The sequence below is a fragment of the Cibotium barometz genome, chromosome 16 (assembly GCF_041138505.1).
Source record: "Cibotium barometz isolate CiBa-2024 chromosome 16, ASM4113850v1, whole genome shotgun sequence".
In the NCBI taxonomy this organism is placed as follows: domain Eukaryota; kingdom Viridiplantae; phylum Streptophyta; class Polypodiopsida; order Cyatheales; family Cibotiaceae; genus Cibotium; species Cibotium barometz.
The window spans coordinates 16,078,479-16,102,215 of record NC_141061.1 but is presented as its reverse complement, the minus strand read 5'-3'; the positions used below and the strand labels follow the sequence as shown (position 1 = coordinate 16,102,215).

The 23,737-nt window shown below is 46.0% G+C and overlaps 1 protein-coding gene across 1 annotated transcript in view; it reads left to right on the top strand.

Moving 5' to 3' along the window:
- Positions 1-23,737, top strand: part of LOC147630421 (uncharacterized) — a 70,635-nt gene that overhangs the window by 33,100 nt on the left and 13,798 nt on the right. Inside the window, exons 2-4 of the mRNA XM_086810290.1 lie at positions 3,496-3,754; positions 13,292-13,328; positions 13,451-13,556. Coding sequence (XP_086666416.1) covers positions 3,496-3,754; positions 13,292-13,328; positions 13,451-13,556 — 402 coding nt within the window. The remainder of the gene's footprint in view (positions 1-3,495; positions 3,755-13,291; positions 13,329-13,450; positions 13,557-23,737) is intronic.

Genomic DNA, 23,737 nt, shown 5'->3' with positions numbered 1-23,737 from the left:
GTGAAAATGGAAAGAGAAGTTTACGATGACAAGTGGAGAGCCACACAATAGCTGAAGTGACCAAGTGTGAGGCCAATTGTCTCACTTTGATCCACTTTCTAACAAGTGTCGGGCCACTTGTCTCACTTTGGTCCACTTTCTTGCCACATGTCCCAAGGGTCCTTCCATAAACTTTATCTCTAAAAATATCCCAACTGGTAGCCCATTTGTCATAGGTACTTTGGCAACTCTTGGTATTTGCTCAATTCCGGATGCAATGACATGAACATAATTTCCATCGGACTCGAGCCAAAAATTGCAACTCTCCTAAATTTTAGGAGTGTGATCTTTTGTATTCGAGGATAATCCCCCATTCTTAAAGCTTGTACTTTCCAAATATTTAGATGTCCCGGAGTTCACCAGATCCCTTTCATATTGGGAAATGTCCAGGCTGGTGATATCCTCCCCAATGTAACTTCGCGGAGGGCCCGGGGGTTTTGCAAAACACTCGAGCATTAATGCAATTAAACACTGAAATTGGCCACAACCTTAAACATATGCCTCTTAATCCCCAGAACTTAGAACTGTAAAAGAGAGATGTGCACAATTGACACCGCATAGAGGCCGGAATGGGGTGCCCAAGGGGAAAATATCATGTACAAGCTTTGAGGGCCTTACTCTCCCCCCACGGAAGATGCCGGATTATCCATATACAAATGCCATAACACAACCCAACACGAGGCAACCATAAAATTCAGCCAGTACATAGGCTATAGAAATGTGGAGCCAACAATATAATCCATATACCTCCGTGTGGGTATTGATTCTTCCCCAAAAACCACGGGTTTTCATGCAATAGAGATGGTACAATAGGTTGAGCTCTCCATTTAGCCGGTACAATAAGTACAATGGTTGGTACAAGTACATTGGTTGATACAGCAAGTACAGTGGTTGGTACATTAAGTACAAGGGCTGGTACCATATGTACAGTGGTTCGTACAAGTACAAGGGTTGGTACAACAAGTACAGTGGTTGGAAATCATAATAAAATGATTAAATACCCTTGCCTTCAGTATTTCTTCGTGAAGGAAGCCTCCAAAATAGTCCCGAACAGCCGATATACTTCATGGGGCATTCTTCAAGAGAGAGAGAGAGAGAGAGAGAGAGAGAGAGAGAGAGAGTAGCCATCATCAGGGCAGCCTCTGTACTGGTGGTAGGGACTAGTGCGCAGCAAGAGAGCCTCTCTAAATGAAAAGAGAGGGCTCCAATTTATGGATTTGGGGCTCCCATGAGTGAAAATGAAAAGAGAAGGCTATGATGACAAGTGGAGAGCCACACAATAGCTGAACTGACAAGTGTGAGGCCACTTGTCTCACATTGATCTCACTTTGGTTCACTTTCTTACCACATGTCCCAATCTAAGAGATGTGTCCTTCCATAAAACTCTCTCTAAAAATATTCCAACTGGTAGCCCATTTGTCATAGGTACTTTGGCAACTCTTGGTATTTGCTCAATTCCAGACATAATGACGCAAACAGAATTTCCGTTGGAGTTGGCCAAAAATAGAAACTCTCCTAAATTTTAGGAGAGTTTCTATTTTGAGGACAATCCCCATTCCCAAAGCTTGTACTTTCCAAATATTTAGACGTCTTGGAGTCCAACGGACCCCTTTCATATTGGGAAATGTCGAGGGTGGTGACAATATGCTTTCATACTGCACATGCATGGATTATTTGGCTTGAGGCCCTTGGAACTTTGTACAAATTAAAATACTCCAATAATATACTCAGTATTGAGGGGGGAGTCTGCCCGTTTGTAGCCCTAGTAGTGGTGTCATTGTGCAGCTGACTTTCAGCTTTGTTATTTATTTTGATGCAGTTTCCATTGCTGAAGTGTTGATGTGCTATCTATTTCACAAGACAATTTGTATTTGAGGACAATCCCCATTCCCAAAGCTTGTACTTTCCAAATATTTAGACGTCTTGGAGTCCACCGGACCCCTTTCATATTGGGAAATGTCGAGGCTGGTGACAATATGCTTTCATACTGCACATGCATGGATTATTTGGCTTGAGGCCCTTGGAACTTTGTACGAATTAAAATACTCCAATAATACACTCAGTATTGAGGGGGGAGTCAGCCCGTTTGTGGCCCTAGTAGTGGTGTCATTGTGCAGTTTACTTTCAGCTTTGTTATTTATTTTGATGCAGTTTCCATTGCTGAAGTGTTGATGTGCTATCTATTTCACAAGACAATATCTAGGAACGTTCGCACCTAGCTGGGTGTATTACAGCTCCTTTGCACTCCCATAAGCAACAATATACTATCTCGGATGGAGTTGGGCATCTAGGATAGGAGGGGTCCACACCAAAGTTAGATCTCCATTGGTTGGTGGGCAACCCATTGTGTTGAAACAAATAGAAGAAGTAGGATATCTGGCTCCTCCTGTACGAGTGCCAAAGTCTCTACCAAAATCTCCTCTGAATGGGGGGTGTAATGTCATACACCTCCCAGTGAGCCTGAGAGTGGAAACTCTCTAGGTTTGTCAGCCCACTCACTAGGGTCCCAATGTATATATATGATAGGGCATCCACCATATAGCCATAGGCATCACGAAGCAAGAGTAACCATCACTAGGGAAGGGTCAGTATATCAATGCTTCCCAGAGCTACATCACATCTCTCCATCCACCATCCAGACTGAATGGATAAGAAGGCAACAACCTCTTCCTTTGAACGAGTTAAATGAGCATCACTGTACCAAATCTGCATAAGAATTACAGTAGCTACGTGTCAACTCAAACCTCTCCTGTGGGGCTGCTCCCACCAGGAAAGATATATGGTGCTGGTTCCTCCAAGTGCTCTTGCTGCTCTCAAGTTAGGGCTAGGGTTCTTTTTTAGGAGGGGAGCATTTTTTAGAGGACAAACAGATTGTAAGACAGATGGCACTTCATTTCCCACTTTTGACTTTTAAATTAAACCTCTTAAGCTCTTATTTAAAGGCCTCTCTCTCAACCCAACCATACAGTAGGTGAAGCGCCTCGTAGCCCATTTTTTTTCCAAGTTGACATCTTGCTAATCAGTTGGAACCTCATAGCCTCTTTGTGTTACATTGCATTGCAAAAACTGCTGCTGGTTTCTCTTGCTGATTTCCCACAATCTCTCTTGAACCAAGTGGTGCCTCGCATGCTTCAACTTGCATTGCCTCGCTCCTGTGGATTTTGGTGGACTCCCTTTCAGTATGCATGAATTGTATCCACAAAAGTGCCGCATATCAGCTCATTGGAGGTGTGTCACTTTACATCTAGCTCATTGGTAAACTCATACTCAATTAAATTGAGTCCGTGTTCCTATATTTTCTTATTTTATGCAAAGATGAACGTTTTTATTAGCAAAAAAGAGTTTTCCATGTCTATTTCAACAAAAAATGAGGTTTTGAGTGAATGAATAGCCATCCTATTTGCTTGGTATAACTCATATCATATAAGTTTTTGCTGTGAACATGGTCATATCCAGGAAATAGATGATGCAACTCTTGAACGTTTCTTAGTCACCAATGCAATGGATCCGAAGAAGGCATCCGAGCTTCTTATAGAGTACTTGAAATGGAGGCGTACTTTTTCTCCTCTGGGATACATTCCTGAAGATGAGATTGTGAATGAGCGCAAGAAGGGGAAGCTTTGCTTACAAGGGTACGACAAAAAGGGAAGGACAGTAGGAGTGTTTCTTGTTGTGAGACACGATGCCTTTGATCGTGATTTGGAAGAATTCAAACGTATGTCTCTAAACTTTCAAGAAATTTTGTTTTCTAGACTTGTCTTTTTGCAGCTATGTTTCTTTGTAATAACTAGCTCTGACTTAGCAATTATATTCTGTTTTTGAACTGGCTGAGCTAGCTTCTCCATATGAACTGCCTGGTGTTTTTCCTTACAATGATCCTCTTTAAACCATGTGATAACTTGTAAAGGATCAACTTGTCCGATAATGTCGGTCCCCCAAACAGCACAACCCCCCCCCCCCCCCCCCCCCCGCGGTGGCGGCGCAGGGGGGATATAAATACTGTATTAAACGTGGCGCATGATTAGGGTTCTATGACAAGGTTAACATGCAAGATAACAAGAACGCATGTGATCACATGACAAGATGCTGGGTCTCTTAAACACAAGAGACACAAGAGAGATACAAGAGACACATGAAACACACTTGCACTACTAAGAAGAACCAGAATAACTTTCAAGTTAGGCTTGCTTTCAGAAAAGGTTAGCCTCCTCAAAGGAAGTGACTTGGATCACACTTTTGCCTTCTGAACTTTTGATCGTGAACTAGGGATACCTCTTTTACTGGTCAAGGTCTTGGAAAAGCGACATTTGCTTACATTATTGCTCGCATCACATGATGCCACATAGCAGAGGATGTGTCATACAGTCTTAGCGTGATGATTGATGATGTTACACATTCTAGGTATCTACATGAAGCTCCTGATTAGCTCTAGCGAACAGTTTACTGGTCAGGGCCTTAGACAAGAGACATTTGCTTACATCATTGCTCGCATCACATGATGCCACATAGCAGACGATGTATCATACTGACTAAGCATGATGATGTGGCATGTTTACACATGCTAGGTATCTACATGAAGCTCCTGATTAGCTCTTGCGAACAATGAGTTACAAGGTAATTTTACGATGTGAATCAGAGTAGGGCATTATTGCCACATTGGCTCGACTCACACTGCAACATGATCACCACCATTGGCAACACAAGCTCTTGGCTGTAAACCAGAGCTGATCTCATGGTGTCATTTCAAGAACGTGTCAATGCTTGCATAGTAATCGCAGCATTGAGGCCATAGCAACCTAATGACAAGATTACACTAGAAGATACACGGGGAACCAGGCATATGATAGAATATTCAGTTTTCGTAGGGCTTGTTATGATGAGACTCTCATAATAGTCTACCTAGGGCCTTCTAGAAATGCTGGAATTCTACCATCCTTAAAGGTCTCTACTGTGATCGTAATATAACTGGTACTCCCGTGACCCGTTCTTGCTGGTTTGCAATTACTGCTTTTCTTGATTTCCCACATGATGGTGGCTACTTGACCATCCGATCGGTTATGCAGACCTTCCCATGGTAAAACTAGGATCCCAAGCATGAAATACCAGAGTCTCAAGAGCACAAAGACAGGAGTGAAGACTTGTCCTTAGTAATCTTGATGGCTGAGATACTGCGAGGGACTCCTCCTTGTGATCATTTAATAAAAAGGCCTAAACAAGATTAGAGAAACCAAATAAAAATCCTCTAGTGTCTTGCTTTGATTATTCTTTACTTGGAGCTTGTGTTCTCGTGCCAACCCACCCACATACCATTGTGACTTCCGTGTGTGCCACTTGGGACTGCAACTCTCTAAATCTCTGTAAGTACGTTGATGGCACGGAAGCGGTAGAGCTGTCTATGCCTTTATAGGATGCCACACTTCCACACACGCATGCAAACACACCAGAACACCAGACCAAAGAGCATGAACAAGACTTATATTTTAGAAAGGACCTTGACCTTTACAGAGGTGGATATCCCAAAATATCCTAGACACCAGCTTCACCAAGCACCCGCTCGCAATCAGCCCGCTCCAGCTCTTGGTCGCTCCAAATCCCTTCGCTCCTTGCTTCTCTGCAGCCGACCTCTTTGTTCTCTGCTCTGCTCCTCAGCTGAGGTCCACTCTCTCCTACACCTCCAGCACACTGCCGGTCCTCAAAGGATAAAACCAATCATCATCTCATCTGGTCACCACCCCAACAACCAGCCCAGGACAAACAAAACCCAGCCACACCTCTGAACTTCCTTGCTTCTCTATGACAACATCCACAATACTACAACCCAACCACTCTGACGTTGATCAGCCTCTCGGTCTCCTTTGCATGAACCTGCAGACTTCACAAGGACGATCCTCCACTCACGCTATCCACCAGCCCATTGCCTTTGACGCCAGCAGCTTCTCTGCAATCCACTGCACTTGCTCAGTGACCATGATCCGCCTCCATTCAAACCAGCACTAGCACTACCTGTTTGTACTTTGCTCTGCGCCAACCTACTGCGCCCATCAACCCATAGGCGGCCTGCACACACGTCGTCAGAGGGAGCCCCACAAAACAAGACCCGTCTGTCTACTGCAGCACCCCAGTGACCTTCGCACACGAGCGGCCCTCTCTTCCTGTCTGCTCCCAGCAGAATCAACACACTCAGCTGCGCCTTCCTGCGCCTAGCTCCACACGTCGGCTCCTTCAGCCAACCTCACACAGTCGACCCTACTATCAGCTGCGATCACCTGCAACACTTGCAGGTTCGACTGGGCAGCTCCTACACGCCAACGCTCTCCAGCTCCTGGCTCCACAGGCCACGCAAAAACACACGCGTCTCCTCTCCTGTCTTCCGTTCACACCAGAGAGCCCACACGTCGGCCCTGCTGCAGTCACAACTGCACGCTCCTCAGGCCCAGAGAGTTCCCAGCCGTATTCCCACTCTGGCATGAGGCCGTCTCCTTTTTCCTCTCCTCGCCGACTTCGCCAGCTTCTGGAAGAACTTCGCTGGCAGCTGCTCCAATCTCCACGCATGCCTTGTTTTTTATGGCCACATTTTATCATTTTTTATTTTTTTCAAAGGCCTAAAGATGGCCACCCATATTGCTTTCACACCAAAGCTCAAACATACTATCCACACCAATATTTTATGGCCCAAGCCTCCATACACCTTCAAACACAGCTTCGATGCCCATCCTATTTCTTTGACACGCCCACACATTCCAAACGGCCACACACACAAACGAGCCATCGAACAGCTGACATCTTCTCCATCATCTGACCTCTCACCCGACAGGCCTGCAACAATACCGTCCACCCTGTACACCTGGCAATGCTCCCAAAAGCAAAACCTTCACACACGCCATGCACACGTTTGCACTCATTATCAGCCTCTATTTTTAGCCACACATATTTAGCAACCCCCTTTCTTCTGCTGAGACATTTATGTCGAGCAGCAGCACAAACAGAAACCATTTATCCCCCTGGATCAAACAAAAACCTCGGTGCATCTACCTTCCAATCCCTCAAGCATTCTCCTCCATCAAACAACCATTGACAGATCCTGTCATGACTCTCCGCTTTCAGCAACCCCCTTGGCTCTTCAAATATGGCCTCATCACCATCTGCTGTAGCACTTCCTCCTCCATACCAGCTTACATAACCTTGTGAGGGAAACATCCATCCCTCACCTTTACTCCCCTCGGACACATCTGACTCCCACCCATAGTCATGTACCGATATAACACACATCTGATGATCAACTTCCACCTCATGGTCGCAATCCAACTTACCACCCACATCATTGGCTTCCAACCCTTCCTCTGGACTAACTGCCAGACTCGAACTATAACCAAACCACTCATCCATATGCTGAGCATCGACACGTGGTGTGTCCTTCATAAACCCACTTCCCTTCAGCCCATCAACATCACACATAGCAACCTCGTGCACTGCAGACTCATTATTGTCGCTTTCCTGCAGTTTCTCCAGCTTCAAGACCATTGGCGATCCTTCAAGACTCTCCACATCTTGCACAGGCATCCCTACCAAGTCCAAGCTCCCCAAACTCCCAGGCAAAGCATCTTGGTCCCCATGACCAACAACAATAGCCTCACATGCATACTCACCACTGACAACCACCAACTCATTCTCTTGGGCATGACAAGGAACACACACCTTATGATCAGCATCCACACCAGCGAAATCTATCACACCATCAACCAAAGGAGCATCCAGCTCACCATCAGTCACACCATCACTCTCTTCCTGCTGCTCAACTGGCATGCAAGTATCTGTTTCCTTCTTCAAGGAAGCCATCTTCAACAGATCATCTAGTGCACTATCAAGTACACTATCCAACTCACCATCCACACTCTCACCACAGGCTGCAATATCCAACTCATCACCCAGATAATCCATACAGACTCCATCCATAGCATCTTCATTAGTAACACCTTGATCATCACTCTCTACCTTGACTGGCTGAAGTACTGGCACCTGCAAGCCATTACTCTTCTCTAAATCAAAGAGTTCATCCAAGTCATATCCATTCTCAAACACGTCAGGCTCCTCAGCACTAGCAGCATTTTCACAATCCACAGCATCATCAATAACCTCATCCTTCTCCTTCTCACCTTCTGAAAGCTCTTCAGGGCTGATTCCAGAAACCTCACCCTTCTCCATTCCCAACAGGCTAACCTGTCCCATACCCTGCTTTGCAACTGTGACCTCATGGGCTTCACAAACACTGGGCTGAACTGCATCCTTCACCTGCATATTAGGGCCACTCACCCTATCACTTATTCCCAAAGACAATTGATATATTCCACCATTAGCTTTGGCTGGTCTCTCACATTGTGGACTAATATGACCCCACTCACCACAATTCCGGCATTGCACATCACTCAGATACCCTCTCCCTCTTCCAATATCTGCTAAATTTCCTCCAGAACCAGATGATGCATCAGTTTTCCTTCCCATGACACCTATGCTTCTTCCTCTTCCTGTGGACTCTATCCAATTCAAGCTTAAAGACTTCATGAGCTCCACTGCATCATGAACCTCCCTCTTCAAAGAATCCCCCTGTTTAGGAACAACAACAGCTTTCCTTCCAGGATGCATACTCTCAATCTGTGGCACCTTCACAAATCTCCTCGGCTCTTCCTGTATTCCCATCTGCCTCAAACGCTTCACCTTCCACTCCTTCTCTCGAGCAACTCTGACAGCCTCCTCAAAGCTATTCAAGTTCTTCAGCTCCACCTTCAAACGGATCGTTGGCTCCAGACCAGCCACAAACCGCTCCCTTTTTATCATCTGCGGGGGTACTTCAGGAATCAGAGCCTCACACCATAGACTCCACAGTCTACCAAACTCTATCAGATACTGATCCACATCCTGACCATCCTTCTGCTGAATGTTACACAACTCCTTCCACACTTCATTCGGACTCCTCACACGGGCAAACTGTGCCAAAAATGCAGCTCTGACTACACGGTACTCAGGATCCTGTTGATGAATGTTCCTGTGAGTAGTCACAAACATCTGCAGCCATACTTTTGCATCACCCTGCAAGCAATAAGTCAAAATCTGAAAAAGGATCTCCGGGGTTGCCCTGTCTTTCATCAAAGCTGTAAACTCCATCTTCTCCAGAAACCTGGTTGCATTCTCCTGTGGCAATCCCCAATACTCCGGAAAATCCTGAGCCATTTTCAAATCTTGCTTCACACAGCCCCTGTTCTCTTTCACAAACCAGAGGAAATCTGCTCCTCTGTGGAGGCACCAAAAAGTGATGGCACGGAAGCGGTAGAGCTGTCTACGCCTTTATAGGATGCCACACTTCCACACACGCATGCAAACACACCAGAACACCAGACCAAAGAGCATGAACAAGACTTATATTTTAGAAAGGACCTTGACCTTTACAGAGGTGGATATCCCAAAATATCCCAGACACCAGCTTCACCAAGCACCCGCTCGCAATCAGCCCGCTCCAGCTCCTGGTCGCTCCAAATCCCTTCGCTCCTTGCTTCTCTGCAGCCGACCTCTTTGTTCTCTGCTCTGCTCCTCAGCTGAGGTCCACTCTCTCCTACACCTCCAGCACACTGCCGGTCCTCAAAGGATAAAACCAATCATCATCTCATCTGGTCACCACCCCAACAACGAGCTCAGGACAAACAAAACCCAGCCACACCTCTGAACTTCCTTGCTTCTCTGTGACAACATCCACAATACTACAACCCAACCACTCTGACGTTGATCAGCCTCTCGGTCTCCTTTGCATGAACCTGCAGACTTCAAAGGACGATCCTCCACTCACGCTATCCACCAGCCCATTGCCTTTGACGCCAGCAGCTTCTCTGCAATCCACTGCACTTGCTCAGTGACCATGATCCGCCTCCATTCAAACCAGCACTAGCACTACGTGTTTGTACTTTGCTCTGCGCCAACCTACTGCGCCCATCAACCCATAGGCGGCCTGCACACACGTCGTCAGAGGGAGCCCCACAAAACAAGACCCGTCTGTCTACTGCAGCACCCCAGTGACCTTCGCACACGAGCGGCCCTCTCTTCCTGTCTGCTCCCAGCAGAATCAACACACTCAGCTGCGCCTTCCTGCGCCTAGCTCCACACGTCGGCTCCTTCAGCCAACCTCACACAGTCGACCCTACTATCAGCTGCGATCACCTGCAACACTTGCAGGTTCGACTGGGCAGCTCCTACACGCCAACGCTCTCCAGCTCCTGGCTCCACAGGCCACGCAAAAACACACGCGTCTCCTCTCCTGTCTTCCGTTCACACCAGAGAGCCCACACGTCGGCCCTGCTGCAGTCACAACTGCACGCTCCTCAGGCCCAGAGAGTTCCCAGCCGTATTCCCACTCTGGCATGAGGCCGTCTCCTTTTTCCTCTCCTCGCCGACTTCGCCAGCTTCTGGAAGAACTTCGCTGGCAGCTGCTCCAATCTCCACGCATGCCTTGTTTTTTATGGCCACATTTTATCATTTTTTATTTTTTTCAAAGGCCTAAAGATGGCCACCCATATTGCTTTCACACCAAAGCTCAAACATACTATCCACACCAATATTTTATGGCCCAAGCCTCCATACACCTTCAAACACAGCTTCGATGCCCATCCTATTTCTTTGACACGCCCACACATTCCAAACGGCCACACACACAAACGAGCCATCGAACAGCTGACATCTTCTCCATCATCTGACCTCTCACCCGACAGGCCTGCAACAATACCGTCCACCCTGTACACCTGGCAATGCTCCCAAAAGCAAAACCTTCACACACGCCATGCACACGTTTGCACTCATTATCAGCCTCTATTTTTAGCCACACAACATGCCGAAAGAGAGGTTCTTCATGTCAAAATCTGCAAACTTGGTCAGAATATCAAACTCCTCTGCCTGGAGGAATTAATTGCAAAACATGTCTTGAACTCTGCCCAAGTACTCGGTTATTCCTAAGTTCTCTCCACCATGTTAGGGCTTCTCCCATCAGGAGACCCCTAACCATCTGAATCTTCCAGGCTTTTGGGAATGGGGGAAACTCAAAGTGTACGTTCTCTTTTCCATTTTCTCACTTGCAAAAGCTTTGGGTGCGAATGAAGGAGCTATTGCTACCGGCGGTCCCGATGGAGCCGCTGCACCAATCCGCTGGCTGAAAAGCACAAATGACATGCAAACCTTGCTTTTTTCCTGCCTCTGTGACTTGGGTAGCTCTAATAATTGACTAGATCCTTTTGTAGCCGCAATTTGGTACCCACCTGGTGGCAGCTTGGTCTTCCCACATGAAAGTGCTACATCTTGTCGCGGCAAAGCAGCTATAATACCAACAGGGGGCTTCATGCATTTGAACTCCGGACCTCCCCTCCCCAATTCACAAGCCCACACCACTAGGGTGCATGCCTGTTGGCTGAATACCTCTACTACTTGCTGTGTTGTGTTGTAAATGAATATGACAACTCCTACCCTTTACAGTTGCCAAAGCCTCTTGTTTTCTTGTAGAGAGATGCATATGTTCTAAGAAGTGTGTAAAGAGCTGTAGCATAATTGGCTAGGGTTTCTTGCCTTAGAAAACTAACAAGAAAGAATGTTGGGTTTAGGGTTTATGGGAGAAGTACAAAGCTGCAAGCAAGCTTTTTGAAATAGCTAAGCTTGGATTGGGCTGCTCTGATGCCAAATGCAGAAAATATGGTGCCACAATTGGCGTGTTGCTTGGATGGTGGCACTGGGTCTACCGAATTTGCCCATGTATTAAACGTCTTGAGTACCTGATGGGTGGTCTTCCATGTAACATTGTGTGAGACAGGGATGTAAAGTTAGTTATATGAGTCATTTTTAACTTATTTTTTCTTGCACCTTCCACCCAGAGTTCCCACTCACAGATAGATAGCCAGATGGAGATTTACAATCAATTGGCTTTTGACACGTGGAAGTGTTACGTCAAAGACTAGCAAGGTAAGTGGGAAGTTTATTTACCTTTGGTTGAGGCTGTGGTAAATGATTCTTTTTCATCTTCCATTGGTAGGACAGTGGATTCCATATGAGTCAACATTTTAACGAGTGTTCTAGTCGCTTATGATTAGGACGGTCGCAGGTGCGCCCGAGGCAATCTGAGTGACCGAGTCCTACTTAGAAGTGTTGGAAGCAGTTAAAGATGGCCTGGCCAAAGCACATGAGGCCTTGTACTAGGTATGCCAACAAGCACCGTTGAGACATCAAAAGTTCTTAGGAGACTGAATGTATCTCCAGATTATGTAGTAGAGGTTGAAGTCGGCAGGAAAGCATTGCCCCAAGTTGTCTTTTTGGTAGCATCAGATCTACCGAGTTGGACCATGCACAATGTATTCCATGCCATATGTTTGTCCTACTACTCCTGAGTGTCGGATGAACTAGAGCTGGAAGCGATTGAGGAAGCAAAAGTGCTGATACCAGAGCAGCTTGCCTTCCATTGCTTCAAGCTTGGCACAACCTAACCCCAATGTTAGTACCTTACAAAGTTTTGAGATAAAGAGATGCATGAAGCAATTTGGCTTGACGCCGACGTCCTTTGGGAGAACCTCATGTGGTTATCAGACTATCCTATCCGGAGGCAATGCAGTTATCTTCAACAAGTCAAGCAAGAGGGGACGTCACGTGCATCCCTCCCTTGGATGCCATGTGGACATGCTATACACAGACCTGAGGCTGGACATTGTGCATTTTGTGAGCCCTTGTCCAGGGACAAATTATCGGTGTACAGTTAGGGTGGTCAAGGCATGTTGTGCAAGTAAAGCACAGTCCGCAAAATAAAAGCTAGATAGTTATAGGAGGTAATAGGTAAAATTTACCATCTTTTTAAAACAGGACAAATTCTCTCTCTTCTTTTTAGGGGAGTGTGTTTTTAAGAGGGAAAAAGGCGCTGGGAAGAGAGGGGGCTGTGGATGGGGGGTGTGTGTGTGAAGGGAAGAGAGGGGACTGTGGATGGGGGGTATTTGGTCTTGGGAGGAACTTAAACTTGATGTTATTTATCTTTCTCTCTCGTTTAAATTTCCGATTTTCATCTCCCATCTGTTTCCGTGAAGCTAATCACCCTTTTGATGGTTGTCTAAAAAAAGCCAGTTTTAGTAAACATCAATATGAGGTTTATCTGTAAGGCGTACTTCTCTGTCAGGAAAGGTGATCTGAAATTGTTGAATTATTGTTGCTATGCTTATGTCATCTTTTTTTTCTTTCTTTCTTACAGGTTATACTGTTTATGCTCTTGACAAGGCCATTGCTAAGTACGCCATGTTTTTTTAAATTCAACATGCAGTTTTGCACTGAACTGAATTGCATTCTCAACTGCTTTGAGGAAACTACATCCAGTATAAGGTCTAGAATTTTTCTTGGGGCATGGCTGCAGCACGAAGAACAACCTCAAACAGCTTGTGGTGATAGTAGACTTGGCTGGCTGGGGTTACAGAAGTGTGGATGTTCGCGGCTACCTTGCCCTGTTAGATATTTTGCAGGTTTTGTTCTACCACTACAGTCTTGTCTTCTTTTGTGAAGTATGGGTCTCGATCTTAAACATTTAGCTACGTGTTTATGAGATAATTATGTTATATACGCTCTGTCATCCCGCCTCTGTCGCCTGCTATTGCTCTGTGGTGCTTTTTACTCTTCTATACACTTTGCTCTTCAGAAGGACCAACATTGTCCTTCCGAGTGGCCGCCACCTTACCTTATTAACTTTCTCCTGGCAACGTGGAGCACGTCCTCGGTTGACTTCTAGGAGATAAAAGAACTTGGAGATATATCCTCTAAACTCCTGAAAAAGTCCTTCCATCCAACTAAATGGTCTGGCCCTCTAATAAAAGTCCCCAAAAAAAACAACTCTTCGAAGGTCATTCAGGTTGTCAGATCATGGACTTTTCCTTTTAGGTCTGTCTTGCCACCACAATGCAAGGACGACACGACCTCACAAGAATATCTCACTACAATAATCCGGTAATCCTTAGGATATTGCACAATGGCAAAGTTAGATTCGCATCTATTTTCTTTATTCAATTGGATGATTATGAATTGATAGATATTTTTTTAAAATAATATTTCTTTTAACTATACATATGGAATCAATTTGTTAAAACAAAACTATACCTTCTTCTAAACGTACGTGAATGAGGGATATGTGACCAAAGAACTAGGTGACACTACATGCAGAGCAGCCCACCGTTGCTCTCCAAGAAGAGCAACCTTGCCTGAAGATCCCGAATGTGCCAATAAAGAATTCTGAGCTTGGCTAAAACCATGTGTGGTTGCTGATACATCAGCACACAATCACTGATGCACAAATGCCTCTCATCACACCATCAAAATTTGATGTAAGTGATTAAACACATAGGTAATGCATCACACACCACCAATCACTTAGAACAAGTGTAAAAAAGATACATATGATGCAAGACTCACCTCCAGCACAATAGTGAAACATATATTTTGTTAGGGCATTAACAAATTATTTGAATTACCAAATTGAATAATTTCAATGAGTCCTTTTTTTTTTCAAAATGCACTTGGATTTCAAAAGAGATCTTCGGGTTTTTATAAAAAAACAATAGTTTGGTTTAGAACTCTGATTATGGAGAAAGAAAGAGAGCCGTAGATTGTAGGAAAATTAAACCTTGAATTTTTGATTCTCGTAACAAGGTTTAACGTAGGTCTTTATTATTAAATGACCAAAAATAAGCTTTGTGTAACATAACAGGTATAAGGCTCAAAAGTACTAAAGTTTCAAGAATTAAAAGCTTTCAACTGGGAGGAGTTTTAGCAGCTACTTCCATGCGGGATACCAAAGGGGAGTACCAAAAGCTTTCAACTGAGACAGTTTTAGCAACTATCTCCATGTGGGATACTAAATGTGACACACGTACGAGTATGCAGATCACAGCCGGACATCAATAGACGATAGGCAGAGTCGAACATGGCAGGTGACAGGTGGCAGTGATGATGTGGCATGGTGGTGACATCAATACTACGTTAGGGGGCCCACTTGATTCATGGCAGCGGTGCACCTACTGCCTACTTGCATCATTGTATATAGGTGACTCGGGGAGCACCAAAGAGAGCATCTTTTTTTCGGAAAAAGATCCTTCTATTAGTTAACAAAAAACCAACCACAAAGGGCTAAATGCAACCATGAAGGGCTAGATACAAACTCGCCACCCTGTACGGGGTGGGGATCAAAGAATCAAGGGGTGGAGAAAGATGCACTTCTCCTCCGACTGGCCGCTCTCTGAGGAGAAGGCTATCTCATATAGGGGAGGGGGGGGGGATAATTGTCATATGCACCCTGGCACTGGAGTGCTATGTGAGACACTCGCTCTACATCAGTGCATCATTCATCAGTAGGATTTACCTTTTTAGGAATATTTTGTCATATGCCATGGCCCCATTGTGAGCCCCAGTCCGTCCGGGACCTATCAGACACGAGCTACGTAGGTCACTCTCCACAGCCATAGAGAGTCTGCATGTGTCAGTCATCATACCCACTTGGAGAATTCATCAGTTAGTGCTTGTAGACGTCAAGCCATAGCAATAGGTTTGCATTAGTTGCATATAGACAAACCTATGGGCCAGGCCATGGCATGGCCAGCCCATACATGGCAGCATCTAGGCCATAAGGGAGCCTGGGTAGCCATTCGGTAGCCTATAGGTGTTCTTCATGCAGTCGGCCAGCATTAAAGGCTACATGATTGCAGTTGGCCAGCATTAGGGAGTTGGCCAGGTATGAAAAGTAGCATCAGAATATTACGCAGCATTATTGACATTATTTGTCCATTTGCTGCTGGCCGACAACACCTGGCATGAACCGACCAGCATCCTTACCATATTAAAGCAGCGCTTATTTCCCCATTCCATCATTCATCATCAGCAAAGTTCAGCAACAGTCCCCAAGCGGTTCCAACATCATTCCCAAGTCCTCCACGAAGAGCATCTTCAGCATTCAGCCAGCATATGTGCATCCTTAGTTTTGGGGTTGCATAGTTGTCATTGAAGAGCAATTCAACCGAGGTTGGACATCATCTAGATTAGCATACGTTTGGTCTTCATCGTCCTTGTGTCTGGCAGTCCTCGGTCATCATTCATTTTCATTGTAAGTTCTCCAAAGAAATATAAGCAAATACTCCTGCTTGCAGAGAGGGGGGAGGGGGGGGGAAATTGGGACCCAATACTGTGTCAACTCTTATCTGCTTTCTCTCTCCTCTACTCTCTCTCTAAGTGGAATTGCATAGACTCACGGTTATAAAGAAGGCTTTGTTGCGTGTTACGATGATCAACCTATTGTATGCTACATTGGTATCAAAGCTGCAGGTTGGTACCCAACTTGGCTACCCTAAAGTGAGAGCATTCTGTGGATGGTAAAACTGCGGTCGGGAAAACCACCCAGGCCTCCACAATGTTAGGAGAGACATCGTCACCAAGTTACAAGGAAGATATTTGAAGAAGAGTTCTAGAGGGACGATACAACTCCTACAAAAATGCTTCTGCCAAGCAATGAAGACTTCATCAGATTGCTGTTGGAGCAAAATAGGTTGCTAAGGCAACAAATTGAGGACAAAGTACATGACCAACCTTGAGGATGAGTTCTACAAGCTCTCCCAAAATGGGTCACTCGTGTTGACTTACTCTAATAAAGTAATCACGTCAGCACAACAGTTAGGTATATCCGAGGAGGATAAATTGAAACAATTCATTAGAGGTATGGATACTAACATTAGGTTTACTGTACGTAATTTTGAGCCTGAGTCTTATGACAGGGCTCTCACTCTTGCTTAGAATGAGAAAATGATGTTGAACGGAGGTAAGCCCAAGCAACCCTAAACTAGCTCCAAACCCCAACAACAATCATCCACAACCCAACAGGCATCATCTCGGGGGGGGGGGGGGGGACTCAGAATAGCAAAGATAATAAGAAAGAATCCCAGAGTACTTCAAGAGGCAAGAAAGATAAAACTCTTCGTGCCTAAAAAAAAACCTGGGGAAAAGGCCAAGGAGGGCATCACTTGTGGATATCTCCAACCAAAAGAGCAAATGCGGTATAAGGGGGAGAACAGATGTTTCTTGTGCCATACCGTGGAGCATGGTAAGAAAGATTGTACCAAGTGGCAGGCTGTGCAAGCCGCCAAAGCCTTTGCCTCCACAGGAGCCACTGCAACAGGTACTCTTGTACCCCATCCATGTGGACATTGATGGGTTCACAACCCGGTCTTCGCACATATCTCTCATAAGGCTCAACAATTCTCATTCATGGTTCAAAAGGCTACATTTTAGCGAGACCTCATTGTCTCACCTCTCTTGGGATGTGATATGATTCTTGGCATTCAGTGGTTTAGGGAGTATGCACCCATTTCTGATTGGAGGTAGGACACTTTTACGATTGTTGATGGTGTTCCTGAGCATGTTCTAATTTGTGGGGATAGGAGCATTCCAGGTATTCTCCTAATCTCACACATCCAGGCCCATCAGCTATCAGAAAAGGAGCCGAGTGTGCACTGATATAGGTCCGTAGCGAGCAGTCTGCTGTTCAGTCAACAACCCTGTTAAGGCTAAGTTTGGATGGTCTCCTAGCATAGTTTTAAGATATCATGCTAAAGGACGATCTTCCATTGCAGCTCCCACCCAGTCATCTTGAGGATCATCGCATTGAGTTGATCCTTGGGACAGAACCACCCAGTAAGTTTCCCTATCGCCTTTCTAAGGCACTGGAGAGCGAATTGGAGCAACAGCTTTCCCAGCTCCTCCGTGCTGGATTTATCCGACAGTCAGCCTCGCCCTTTGCTGCGCCTATCTTGTTTGTGCAAAAGAAAGACAAGTCCGCATGATTATGCATGGATTATAGGGCTTTTAACAACCTCACAGTGAAGAATAGGTTCCCAATGCCCAGGATTGAGTATATCCTTGAGCAAGTCAACGGTGCAAAGTTCGCTTCAAAGATGGATCTCAAAAGCGGCTATCATCAAGTTCGGATCTTTACGGCTGGCATTCCAAAAGTTGCCTTCAGGACTGAATGTGGCCATTACAAGTTTGTGGTGATGCCACTCGGTCTCACCAATGCACTTGCGACGTTTAACAAGATAATGTCTCGGGTATTTGTGAAGCTCATAGGAAAGTGCGTGTTCCCAATGCCCAGGATTGAGTATATCCTTAGCAAGTCAACGGTGCAAAGTTCGCTTCAAAGATACATCTCAAAAGCAGCTATCATCAAGTTCGGATCTTTACGGCTGGCAGTCCAAAAACCGCCTTTAGGACTGAATGTGGCCATTACGAGTTTGTGGTGATGCCACTCCGTCTCACCAATGCACGTGCGACGTTTAACAAGATAATGTCTCGGGTATTTGTGAAGCTCATCGGAAAGTGCGTGTTCATCTTTTTAGATGATATACTCATTTTTCTGCAACTGCAGAGTAGCATGTGTAGGATGTCGAAAAGGTCTTGCAACTTTTGCGAGACAATGCGCTCTACATCAATGCAAAAAAGAGTAAATTTGGAGTAGAAGAAATCCATTACTTGGGATATGTTACCAGTTCAGATGGGATTAGTCTCGAACCTGAAAAGATAAGGGCAATTCTTGAATGGGATGTTCCCAAGAATGTGCAAGAGATCTGCTCTTTTGTTGGAGAAATTTTTGACCTTGCAGCACCTCTCATCGTCGTCAAAAGGTGTCCGTAGCAAAGCACTCCAAGCATTTCATGCAATGAAAAAAGTGGCTTATGGGATGATCCCTCTGAGGTAATCACCGAGCCAATAATCTAGCCATAGGAGCTGTCCTCTAGCAGGAAGGGTGCCCGGTGGCTTATTATAGCTAGAAATTAAATATTGTAGAAAAGAATTATTCTGTGTATGACAAAGAGCTATTGGAGGTGATGATAACGCTTAAATGTTGGAAACATTTCCTTTATGGGAGAGAGTTCACTCTTAAGACAGATCACTAGGCATTGAAATGGTTGCAAACCATGCCTAGTGCCCAATGGAGTGACAGACAAGCCAGATGGAGTTAGATCTTCCAGGTCTAATTGAATACATCCGTGCCTCAAATAACCCCGTTGCCGATGCTCTTAGTCGAAAAGGCACAATTCAAAATTTACAGGAGTCCACTGTGCTTGAAATACAAGGAAAAGATCTCGATAGTATGAAGGCACAATACGAGGTTTCGTTGGAATTCCGGACTCAATTTAGATTGGCAGTGCAGTCAGAACCGGGTCACTACACCATTCATGATGGGCTGGTTATTTTATAAGAACCAGCTGTGCATTCTCAGGGAAAAGCGAAAGGCACTTCTCCATGATGCTCACGATTCTCTCGTGAGCGATCATTCTATTGGCCAAAGATGAGACGAGATGATGTCTATCAATATGTCCGAGCATGTCAAATATGCGTGAAAGTGAAGGTACCTCATACGAAACAGGCAGGGTTACTTCAACCTTTGCCAATTCTAGATAGTCCTTTCTAGGATATTAGCTGCATGTTGATCCCATGCAAGCAAACGGCCATAGCTGAAGACATTGCTCGCCTGTTTATCTGACATTGGTACCCCATGGGAGGTTTGTCAAGGACAATAACATTAGACAAGGATCCCAAGTTTACTTCAAATTTTTGGAGAGCGTTGTTCGATAACTTTGGGACCAAGTTGCATCTGTCTAGTGCATTCCATCCGTAGACAGACTGCCAGACAGAAATATACAATCAACTGGCTTTTGATGTTCTCAAATCATATTGCCATGACAGGCGGTCAAAGTGGGAGCATTATCTTCCTTTGGTTCAGGCCATCCTCAAGAACTCATTCATCTAGCATTGGTCGAACTTCGTAAGAGGCAGCGTTTTGTCGCTGTTTCTCATCACTTCTGACAAGAATGGTATCACCTTCCTTGGAGGCCAACAAGACCACATAAACATTTTCAGAGATCATTGAGTCTGTCAAAGAGTGCCTTGCCATAGCATAGGAAGCATACACTAGGTAAGCCAATAAATCGAGAAGAGATGTCAACTTTAAAGAAGGGGATTGGGTATCTCTTTGGATTATGAAGCAAAGACTGAAGCAAGTGGGCAAACATTGTCCAAAACTATCCTTTCGCAGCTTCGGACCCTTTCCTATCATTAAAAAGATAAATGATGTCTCTATAACGCTTAAGCTTCTAGATAGTTGGACTATGCATAATGTTTTCCATGTTTCTTGATTAAAGCCCTACATTCGTCGAGCTTTGTAGGATATTACTAAAGCAACAACCGGACGTTGTAGACGAAGTTGAAGTTATTGAGCCTGAGTAGATTCTCCTCCACAGGTGGAAGCATGGATCTGATCAAAGACGAAGACAATTATACATGAAGTTTCGAGACCGACGTTCTTCCCCGAGTATCCCCGAGCTCATGGCAGACTACTTGGAAATGATGAGCCTACCGCTAAGCTAAGCAGGAGGGAATGTCACATGCACCCTGCACTCGATTGCTATGTGACACACTGGCTCTCACATCAGTGCATCATTCATCAGTAGGATTTACCTTTTTAGGAATATTTTGTCGTATATTGTGGCCCCATTATGAGCCCTAGTCCGGGACATGTCGAGCACGAGCTATGTAGGTCAGTTCCACATCCATAGATAGTCTGCATGTGTCAGTCCTCTTACCCACTTGGAGAATTCATCAGTTAGTGCATGTAGAAGTCATGGGGGTAGAGACGCAATCCCTGGGGCCCCGTCTCTTGAGTTGAGAGAAAACTGCTTATGGCCTCGACGACGAATAGGAAAAGGTAAGGTGTCAGAGGATAGCCTTGCCAGACTGAGTAGGAAGGGGGGATCTATTGCCTCGGGCTCCCTGAATGAGAACCTGATTGTGAGAGGTTGAGAAAAGTCCTAAAACACCATGGATCCACTCCACTGGGAATCCCATCCGACGCATCGTGTCCTCTAGAAAGCTCCAATCAACCCTATCATAAGCTTTCTCAAAGTCTACGAGTAGCACTATGAGGTCTTGCTGTAGCCTCTTGGCGAAAGCTATCGCTCTCCTAGAAGGTGAAGATGTTGTATAGAATGCTCCGATCCTGAACAAAACCTGTCTGAGTGTCATGGATTAAGTTAGGAAGGAAAGATTGTAGTCTCCAGCTGATGGCCTCTACTAAGATCTTGTAGGCGGTCCCAAGAAGGGTGATGAGTCTCCACTGTCGGATCTCCAATCTGTCACCACCCTCCTTAGGAATCAAGTGTATCAAACCCTCTAAAAGCCTCTGTGACATGGCACCTGTGATCATAATCTCATTGAAGGCTGCGTGAATGCCGCCTTCCATGAGATCCTAGTGGCAAAAAAAGGAGGAAATTGGAAGCTCGTCAGCCCACGGGCATTTGCCCCTAGGGAGAGCCGTCAATGTTTCTGCTAGCTCCTCTGCTGTGAAGGGAGTCAAGAAGGAGGACGGTAGAGCGGGGGGGACCACCTCTCTCGTGTGCCGCCGGACTCTCTTGTGTGTGTCCATCACCTGCGAGGATAATGAGGCACCCATGAGGAGAGAGCGGAAAAAATCAGTGACGATGGTTCTCACGGGGGGGAGGGGGTTAGAAACAATAGTTCCATCCTGGCCACGCAACTTGCGAATACCATCTTTCCGCCTATGGGGGCTTGCTATCTCAAATGGATCTCATCACGGGGGAGGGGGTGGGGGGGTTAGAAACAATAGCTCCATCCTGGCCACGCAACCTGCGAATACCATCTCTCCGCCTATGGGGGCTTGCTATCTCAAAGAAATCCCCCATGACTCATCGCTGGCCTGGGTCCAAAAGGAAGCTCTACCATGGTACCTGTACCCCACCCTCCGCTCCTTGATGGATCTGATCTCCGTACAGGCGCGAGCAAGCTGACCCTCAATCCACGGGCTATCGAGGGAACGCTCTTGAAGCCATTGGAGAGAAGCAAGACCCCTCCTCAGGCTCCTCTCCTGCTCATGAAATCACTCCAATCTGCTCTGTGCTGCCTCCTGCAAAAATCTGTTGATCTCACCAAGGTCCATATCGAAGGTGCACGCAACAGAGCGTGAAATAAAATCCAGTCCCGCCCATATCTGCTCTATCTTGCTCTGCAGATCTTGGGGTCCTCTATGGGAATCCTAGTGCTTGCATGCATGTTTTGTCTCCAGGGGGTCTTCTAAGGACAGAATAACCGGAGCGTGATCAAAAAAAGTAGTGCCTGCCAAGATGCCGATCATGCCCCCACGACCACAAGCCCACTCATCCACATAAAACCTGTCAAGTCGAGAGAGGCTAGAGCCGGTGCTGCTCCTATCATATCGCGAGAAGCATAGGCTCTCGGGGCTGCACCCAAAGTTTGGGAGATGGCCAAAGGTCCTGTCCCTTGAGTGCCAGGATCAACTCCTCCCATGTAGAGTACTTTGCACCTGAGACTGTAGCCGTGGCTCCTCCGAGTTTGTCCTCTGTTGACTCAATCATGTTAAAGTCTTCACCCATGCACCAAAAGTCGGCTTGAGGAAGGGCTTGGCAGACTGTGCTCCAGAAGATGGGTCTACTTGCTGCGGCGTTCGGGGCATAAACATTGAGAAAGCCCACACAGTCCTCTCCAATCATAATGGTAACCCATTGTGCTCGCCCAGAGACTGACACCTGAGCTTGTCCTGCCAGCAAGAGCTGCTTGTTGACATAAATACAAACTCCTTCTTACGTCCCCGAGCGGCGAAAAGAGGGAGTCCAAAAGGTGTGGCTCCTGTTTGGTAAATCTTCTCACAATGGTGGGTACACCCCTCGGAAAGGTGGTGCTCTTGGAGGAAAAGAACATCCATGGGTCCCCCAACTATAGCTTTGTGAAGCTCTCCTCTAAAAACACTAAGGCCCCCCTAAACCCTGAATGTTCCGCATATCAATCTCTGTGGGAGGCGGAACTATTTGTTGGAATTGCCCTCCAGTCGAAGAGTCTTGGGCGTGGGTACTGATGGAGAAAAATTGCAATCACTACTAGGGCGAAGGTGCGCCAAGTGGGCGCAGATCCTATTCTCCATGAGTTGCCACTCTGTCCGAGCGTGAGGGTAGGCATACTCTGAACTCCATCGATCACAATGGAGGTATTTGTAAGAGGAGGGGAGGGGTACTGTGCAACTGAGATATGAAGGAACACAAAGAGCAGCACCTCCAGGCTGGAGGACACCACCTCCCCGTCTTGATCTCTATGGCTGGAGCCTCCAAGCTCAATCCTAGCCAGGGGCCAGAGGTGGGTGAGCACATCAGTGACGCGTAGATCATGAAGATGGTGTGAGAGCTCTATTGCCCTGGATGGCGATAGCCACCAACTCCAAATCCCACTCCGTCCACGGGGCTGCACTCAAGGGAAAGGAGAAGAATTGCACCACTCTCTGGCGTAGAAGGTCTTGAATGATGAAACACCACATAGATTCGAATGGGAGCTACTGTCTCATCAAAAATATATGTTCCTCCTTCCACTGGAAGACTGACACCTCACAGATCCGAATGGGAGCTACTGTCTCCTCAAAAAAATATGTTCCTTCCACTGGAAGACAACGGAAGAAACTGTAATCCAGAGGCAGTCCCAAGATCCTGGGGGGCCCACCTCGAGACTCTAGCGAGAGAGCCCTCATCGGGGAAGCGATGATGGCATCTCTATGGGCCTCGAGAATCGATGAATCAAGTGGTGGATGGAGCTT